Consider the following 9,158-nt stretch of genomic DNA (forward strand, 5'->3'; position numbering starts at 1 on the left):
AACAATTATATGACAAAAAATATATTCTTTAATAAATCATTTTTTTTATATATACATACATATATCCATCCCTAGTGTAATATAAAACTAGTGCCCGAAAGCATTCAATGCGAGTATTTACAATAAATATATATAATATAAACAAGTAAATAATTCTTGCAGTAGATTCTAAGGGTAAATTGTAGATAAATCCCTAAAACCCAACTCAAATTTATTCCAACTCCTTAAACCTAAAAACATTTCTTTAAACTCTCTAAAAGGTTAAAAATGACAAAAATACCCCTTATAAGTGTAATTTCTAATGATTGATTTTCTGGGCCTTAAATGGTATCAGAGCCGAGGTAAAATTATTTCAAATATACAAATTTATTTTTACAATGTAATTAAATGTTTGAGGAGGAGAATTTCGAAAAAATTATGAATCCGAACTCGGGTTCGAGAAGAATAATTTACAAGAGCTGTTCCAAAATTTTGGAATATACACAAGAGTATCTAACCTTGGTTAGACATCAGGAGCAGAAAGGGACGAAACAGAACCCTCGGGTAAACATATGATTCAATCCAATAAGTTTTTGAAGATAATACCAGATTCCTCTAAACTCTCTTCAGATCTTAGGGAAATCCAGAAAACGGTACAAAATTATGGCAAAATGTTATATTTTGTACCTCAACGAGTTGAAAAAATCCTTGAAAACCAAGAAGAAATTCTTGGAATATTAAAGGATATTCAAACAAAAATTCAAAAACTAGAACAACAATCAAGTTTTAGTAAAAGAACTTCAGGAGGATGGTTATGTAATGCCCGGTTACTCGTACAAATGATAATAATGCGTTTATGTCGTTTATTATATAGTTATTTAGCTCATCAGATTTCACGTAATGATTGAGGTATCAATATTGAGATTGAACATGAGTTTTATATTGTCTATGATATATTGAGAATAAATATGTGTTAAAATAGTGGTAGTAAGAGGTGTAGGTAGAAGTAGTGTAATGAAAGTTGGTATAAGAATGCAGGAAATGAGACGAAATTGTGGTAGTTGTTACAGGTTTTAGCATAATGATTTGAATATTGATCCAAATTGTGTGAGGCCTTAACCATTAGAAAGCTAAGATATGATGTTACAACTTTCATGTTTTGAGTTTTGTCCAAATCATTGTGGAAGACAAGCCAAAAGCGCCCCGAAGTGGGTCGTGTGTATCGTCACTCCTACAATGACACATGTTGGGAGAATGGGCATAAATTTTTACTCAAACCTCCAAATGCCATGAAACCAATTGAAGATTCAAGCCAAGACATAGGGCTACAACTTTCCTGTTTACCACTTTTTCAGATTATGAACGGAAGAGCCGTTTCTGGAGCACTCTTTGATGAAACAGTGTGCAAGGCAGAACATGTGGTGCCCGAGCGGTAGAATATGACCGCCCGAGCGCCGGTACATTACAAGTTCAGTATTTTTCCAGAGAGTTTGGAGCCCGAGCGGTAGAAAATGACCGCCCGAGCGCCGGTGCATGAATTTTTCATCTTTTGGGCAGAATGTTTGGCGCCCGAGCGGTAATATGTTGCCGCCCGAGCGCCGCTGTGTATTTAAGGGGATAAGCTTCGACTTTTCTGAACATCTTCACAAAGTTATCAATTCCTTCACGGCAAATCTCGAGAGAAAAACCTAGAAAACACTTCCCATCAGCTTTTTCTTCTTCTCCTTCATCATTTTGAAGTGATAACTTAATTCTCCATCACAAGAACATCTTATAGGTGTAAGTTTTCTTCTCTTTTAGTTGTTCTACATGTACATGAGTGATTTTCACATAGTATATACATAGTGATAGATTTATTGATGTATTTGACAGTATAGGAGCGAGAAACACTGTCTCGAACCAGTGTTCGTAAGCTTGGACTGTAAGTTGACATGTTCTTGAAGTAATACATGAGTAGTATTATGTTTTCAAATACTTTCCATTGATTATTGCTATATGTACATTGTTAGTATGTTTATTGATGAAAACATAGCACCATATTCCATTGTTATGTATTAAATACGTAAAGAACTCATGAATATTGAAGAGGGGTGCTATGTTATGAACATGAAAATGAACATGAAATGAAAAAGACTGATTTTTTTACATGATATAGAGCTTGTTGACATCATGGGTGGTTTTAAGTCCACCAAAGCTATTGGCCAATATATGTTCATGGGGCGTGGGGTTGCCAAAGGTTGTTCCCTGACGTCCAACACAGTAGTAGCTATATAATAAAGCAAGCACGGTAGTACATGTCAACTAATGAGGCTCAAGTACAAAAATGAACATGAATATATGCTATGATATGACATAGTTTAAAGATTCATTGTTGTCACGACTTGATATGTATGTTCTTTTGACGCATATTGATACGTACAAGTGCCAACTTATTGAGTTTTATAAACTCACGTAGTTCATGTATTACAGGATCAGGTAGTGAAGAGACGTAGGATGCCGGTTCGCCAATGGATGCTTGTGACGTGCCTCACCTCGACAAGAACCGAGACTTATTATTGTATAGCTTCCGCATATGTATTGTACTAAAATATGTCAGGGTTTGAACAAGTTTTTACGATGGTTATGATGATACAAAATATGCTTGAGGTTGTTGCTTGAATTGAGTTTTTGGCTTATACAAAATATAGGGACATCATACCAAAATTTTTATAAACCGTCAAAGTGATGCCTCTTGTTTGATTTGCTTCATACTATAGTTATATCATTCAAACCTTATTTTGATTATGGTAATTATGCTAAGTATAGAGTAAGGGTGTGATATTTTTATGGTATCAGAGCCCACGGTTCTTCGATAGGGAAGACACTGCACTTCATCCACACATGGGGAACTCGGCAAGTAACTATCTTTGTGTCCCATAGTTTATGCTATGCTAAGTTATGTGTCTCTGTGATCTATATGTAGGATCAAACACGATGCCACCTAAACGTAAGGTACAGGAAGGAGAGTCATCTAAGGGCAAGGCCCCAGCAGTCGAAGGTGAGGGCAGTGCACCACGACCTATAGATGATTTTGCTCAGCTGCTCCAACAACAAGCGAAAGTTCATGGGGAGCAGATACAACAATTACTGGAGATGCAACGGACTACACATGAGCAGGCACAAGCACAAGCCATAGTACACCGACATGGGCCTGTTCAAACCGATGTTTATGATCGTTTCCGACGTCTGAATCCTCCTGAATTCATGGGAAGCACTGATCCAGCAGTAGCAGAAGAGTGGATTAAGTCAATGGAGTCCATCTTCTCCTATCTTCATATGGAAGATGCTGATAAAGTCACTTGTGCTATCTTTTTGTTAACAAAGCATGCAAGGATATGGTGGGAGAGTGCTAGAGTTGCATTACCGGTTGGACCATTGACATGTGGAACTTTCAAAACTGTGTTTTACAACAAGTATTTCAGTAAAGATGTACGAGCCAAGAAAGCCAGTGACTTCTTGAATTTGAAGCAAGGGACCATGTCAATGACGGAATACATACAACAATTTGAGGCCGGAGTCCAATATGTACCATATATTGCACAAGATGACACCAGTAAGGGCGAAAATTTCATGCGGGGACTTCGCTCTAAAATTAAAAGAGATGTACGAATGTCGAAAGTTGCTACGTATGGGGAGATAGTGGAAAGAGCACTCATGGCTGAACAGGATGAGCAAGACATTGACAGAGACAGGCATCAACGAAGGCAGCAGTACTTTCAGAAGAGTCAAGGAACAGGACAAGGCAAAAAGACCGATAACAGAGGTACTAGACTAGAGGAATCACGTGGAAAGGGTCCCCCTCCACGTAAAGAACAAGACAGACCACCTTGTCCTAAATGTGGCAAACTTCATGGCGGGGAATGTATGCAAGGTTCTAATGTCTGTTATCGTTGCAAGAAGCCAGGGCATCTCGCCAAGAATTGTCCAGGAAGTTCTGAGAAAGTACAGGGACGCCTTTTCTCCATGACCAAAGAAGAAGTGGATGCGGATACATCGATGATCACCTGTATGTTCTTGATTTCAGGTATTACTGCTATTGTTTTACTAGATTCAGGAGCCACACATTCCTTTATTTCGGAATCGTTTGTAAGGAGACTGGGCATTACAGCAAGTACAACAGAGACACAACTCGCTATAGCCTTACCTTCCGGGCAAGAATTACAGACAGATCAGATTGTGCGAGGGTGTCCAATATATGTCCAAGGCCATCAGATGTATGCTGACTTGATAGTTCTAAGAATGACTGATTTTGATGTGATATTGGGAATGGATTGGCTCTCGAAGTACAGAGTTACTATTGATTGTGGCAAAAAGATGATCAAGTTTGCACCAGCAGGAGCTGAACCATTCACAGTAACAAGTGCAGGTATATCCTTACCTCTTCGGATAATCTCTTGTATGAAGGCTTGTAAATTACTACAGAAGGGGTGTCAAGGATATTTATCATCTGTGTTAACTATTGATCCACCTGTTTGTGAGTTAAAAGATACAGATGTTGTTTGTGAATTTCAGAGGTATTTCCTGATGATGTAACAGGCTTACCCCCAGATAGAGAGATCGAATTTGTAATTGATGTTGTGGCAGGGACTCATCCGATCTCAAAAGCTCCTTATCGATTAGCTCCTACAGAAATGAAAGAATTGAAAGAACAGTTACAGGAGTTGCTTGATAAAGGGTTTATTAGACCGAGCTTTTCACCGTGGGGTGCACCTGTTTTGTTTGTGAAAAAAAAAGACGGTACCCTTCGTTTGTGTATTGATTATAGGGAGTTGAACAAGGTGAAAATCAAAAATAAGTATCCACTCCCCAGAATTGATGATTTGTTTGATCAATTACAAGGAGCTGCCATTTTTTCGAAGATTGATTTACGATCAGGCTATCATCAACTAAAAGTGAAATCAGATGATATCTCAAAGACTGCCTTCCGAACCAGGTACGGGCATTATGAATTTCTTGTAATGCCATTTGGACTAATGAATGCACCAGCTGCTTTCATGGATTTAATGAACAGAATTTTCAAGCCATTTCTAGAAAAGTTCGTGATTGTGTTTATAGATGATATTCTCATCTACTCACGAACTGTAGAGGAGCATCGAGAACATCTGGAATTAGTTTTGAAAACTTTGAAAGATAAACATTTATATGCCAAATGGAAGAAATGTGAATTTTGGTTTGAACAAGTATCATTCTTGGGTCATATCATTTCAAAAAAAGGCATATCAGTGGATCCAAGTAAGATTGAAGCTGTTAATAACTGGCTACGACCTACCACTGTTATCGAGGTACGTAGTTTTCTTGGGTTAGCTGGTTATTACCGTCGGTTTATAGCGGGATTTTCTAAGATAGCATTGCCTTTGACTGCTTTAACAAGAAAGAATGTGAAATTTGTATGGAACGAAGCATGTGATCACAATTTTCAAGAGTTAAAGGCAAAATTGACATCAGCACCAGTCCTTGCTATACCAGAAGGACCAGGAGATTTTGTGGTATACAGTGATGCTTCGAAACAAGGTTTAGGAGCTGTTTTAATGCAGCACGGGAAGGTGATTGCTTATGCCTCAAGACATTTGAAGGAATATGAAAAGAACTATCCCACACATGATTTAGAACTGGCAGCAGTGGTATTTGCGTTGAAAATATGGCGCCATTATCTGTATGGCGAACGGTGTGAAATATACACGGACCACAAGAGTTTGAAATATTTATTCACGCAAAAAGAATTGAATATGAGACAACGACGTTGGTTGGAATTAGTAAAAGATTATGATTGTGTTATTAACTATCATCCAGGTAAAGCCAATGTGGTTGCGGATGCATTAAGTCGAAAGTGCAGTTCTATTGCTGCAATGCAAATACAAGAACAAATTTTATGGGATTTACAGAACTTGAAGATTTATGTTATTCCAAAAGGGGCTGTAATCCAGTTATCATCCCTCATGATTCGACCAACGCTTGCAGACAAGATTAAGGTCGAACAAAATACAGATAATGAATTACAGCAATTGAGGCAGCGAGATAAAGAAAAAGGAAATTTGAACTTTGAATTGAATGGGGAAGGAATATGGACATATCGAGGGAGATTGTGTGTGCCAAAGCAAGGAACGATTAGAACCGACATTCTTATTGATGCTCATGCTACTCTTTATTCGATCCATCCAAGAGGCACAAAAATGTACAAGTATTTGAAACCATTATTTTGGTGGCCAGGTATGAAAAAGGACATTGCTCAATTTGTTGCACAATGTCTAACTTGTCAACAGGTCAAGACTGAACATCAAAGACCAGCAGGACTCCTGAAACCACTACCCATTCCTGAGTGGAAATGGGAACATATCACAATGGATTTCATCCTTGGTTTGCCAAGAACACAAAGAGGATTCAATGCTATATGGGTTATTGTGGATCGACTTACAAAATCAGCTCACTTTCTTCCGGTGAAAACCACATACACGATGAATCAATACGCTGAAGAATACATCAAAGAGATAGTGAAGCTTCATGGAATCTCAGTGTCCATTGTATCAGATAGAGATCCCAAATTTACATCTGCATTTTGGAAAAGCTTGCATCATGCTATGGGAACTCGATTGTCATTCAGCACAGCATTCCACCCTCAAACTGATGGACAATCAGAACGAGTGAATCAGATCTTAGAAGATATGTTGAGGGCATGTACTATTGACTTCCCAGGTAGTTGGGACAGTAAACTACCGTTGGCTGAGTTTACATATAACAATAGCTATCAGTCAAGCATTGGAATGACACCATATACTGCATTATATGGTAGAAAATGTCGATCTCTATTACATTGGGATGAAATAGGAGAAAGGAAATTATTAGGCCTTGAATTGGTACAACAGACAGCTGAATTGGTAACCAAGATCAGAGAAAGAATGCACACTGCCCAGAGTCAACAGAAAAGCTATGCTGATGTGCGACGTCGTCGATTGGAATTTCAGGTTGGCGACCATGTATTTGTAAAGATATCACCATTGAAGGACATTTTGCGTTTTGGTAAGAAAGGAAAATTGAGTCCAAGATATATCGGTCCATTTGAAATCTTGGAAAGAATAGGAGACGGAGCCTACCGAGTTGCTTTACCACCGAACTTGTCAAATGTTTATAATATTTTTCACGTTTCATTGCTACGAAAGTATTTGGCCAACCCTTCTCACGTTCTTCATTATGAACCATTGGAACTTGCATCGAATCTCTCATATGAAGAACGACCGGTCCAAATCCTCGATAGGAAATCAAAAGTGTTACGAGGCAAGGAAATACCCTTGGTAAAACTACTGTGGCGCAACCATGCAATTGAAGAAGCAACTTGGGAGCGAGAAGATGAGATCCAACAGAGATATCCCGAACTATATGGTACGTCAAATTTCGAGGACGAAATTCTTTGAAGGAGGGGAGAATTGTAATGCCCGGTTACTCGTACAAATGATAATAATGCGTTTATGTCGTTTATTATATAGTTATTTAGCTCATCAGATTTCACGTAATGATTGATGTATATTGAGATTGAACATGAGTTTTATATTTTATATGATGTATTGAGAATAAATATGTGTTAAAATAGTGGTAGTAAGAGGTGTAGGTAGAAGTAGTGTAATGAAAGTTGGTATAGGACTGCAGGAAATGAGACGAAATTGTGGTAGTTGTTACGGGTTTTAGCATAATGATTTGAATATTGATCCAAATTGTGTGAGGCCTTAACCATTAGAAAGCTAAGATATGATGTTACAACTTTCATGTTTTGAGTTTTGTTCAAATCACTGTGGAAGACAAGCCAAAAGCGCCCCGAAATGGGTCATGTGTATCATCACTCCTACAATGACACATGTTGGGAGAATGAGCATAACTTTTTACTCAGACCTCCAAATGCCATGAAACCAATTGGAGATTCAAGCCAAGACATAGGGGCTACAACTTTCCTGTTTACCACTTTTTCAGATTATGAACGGAAGAGCCGTTGCTGGAGCACCTTTTGATGAAACAGTGTGCAGGGCAGAACATGTGGCGCCCGAGCGGTAGAATATGACCGCCCGAGCGCCGGTACATTACAATTTCAGTATTTTTCTAGAGAATTTGGCGTCCGAGCGGTAGAAAATGACCGCCCGAGCGCCGGTGCACGAATTTTTCATCTTTTGGGCAGAATGTTTGGCGCCCGAGCGGTAATATGTCGTCGCTCGAGCGCCGCTGTGTATTTAAGGGGATAAGCTTTGACTTTTCTGCACATCTTCACAAAGTTATCAATTCCTTCACAGCAAATCTCGAGAGAAAAACCTATAAAACACTTCCCATCAGCTTTTTCTTCTTCTCCTTCATCATTTTGAAGTGATAACTTAATTCTCCATCACAAGAACATCTTATAGTTGTAAGTTTTCTTCTCTTTTAGTTGTTCTACAAGTACATGAGTGATTTTCACCTAGTATATACATAGTGATAGATTTATTGATGTATTTGACAGTATAGGAGCGAGAAACACCGTCTCGAACCAGTGTTCGTAAGCTTGGACTGTAAGTTGGCATGTTCTTGAAGTAATACATGAGTAGTATTATGTTTTCAAATACTTTCCATTGATTATTGCTATATGTACATTGTTAGTATGTTTATTGATGAAAACATAGCACCATATTCCATTGTTATGTATTAAATACGTAAGGAACTCATGAATATTGAAGAGGGGTGCTATGTTATGAACATGAACATGAACATGAAAGGAAAAAGATTGATTTTTTTACATGATATAGAGCTTGTTGACATCATGGGTGGTTTTAAGTCCACCAAAGCTATTGGCACATATATGTTCATGGGGCGTGGGGTTGCCAAAGGTTGCTCCCTGACGTCCAACACAGTAGTAGCTATATAATAAAGCAAGCACGGTAGTACAGGTCAACTAATGAGGCTCAAGTACAAAAATGAACATGAATATATGCTATGATATGACATAGTTTAAAGATTCATTGTTGTCACGACTTGATATGTATGTTCTTTCGATGCATATTGATATGTACAAGTGCCAATTTATTGAGTTTTATAAACTCACGTAGCTCATGTATTACAGGATCAGGTAGTGAAGAGACGTAGGATGCCGGTTCGCCAATGGATGCTTGTGACGTGCCTCACCTCGACAA

General features: G+C 38.3%; 1 protein-coding gene across 1 annotated transcript; it reads left to right on the forward strand.

The window, feature by feature from the left end:
- Positions 1 to 2,859: 2,859 nt before the first annotated feature.
- Positions 2,860 to 4,474, forward strand: LOC142520169 (uncharacterized). The gene is made up of 3 exons (XM_075623168.1): positions 2,860 to 2,875; positions 2,942 to 4,232; positions 4,423 to 4,474. The coding sequence occupies exons 1-3, from the start codon at positions 2,860 to 2,862 to the stop codon at positions 4,472 to 4,474; spliced, it is 1,359 nt and encodes a 452-aa protein (XP_075479283.1).
- The last annotated feature ends 4,684 nt before the right edge of the window (positions 4,475 to 9,158 follow it).

Source organism: Primulina tabacum, chromosome 12, assembly GCF_025594145.1.
Source record: "Primulina tabacum isolate GXHZ01 chromosome 12, ASM2559414v2, whole genome shotgun sequence".
Taxonomy (NCBI): Eukaryota; Viridiplantae; Streptophyta; class Magnoliopsida; order Lamiales; family Gesneriaceae; genus Primulina; species Primulina tabacum.

What these genes read in the sequence shown, in the direction of transcription:
- LOC142520169 (XM_075623168.1), top strand. An exon ending in TATGTCCAAGGCCATCAGAT is followed by an intron (nt 4,233 to 4,422) that starts GTATGCTGACTT and finishes TCTTGTATGAAG; the next exon opens with GCTTGTAAATTACTACAGAA.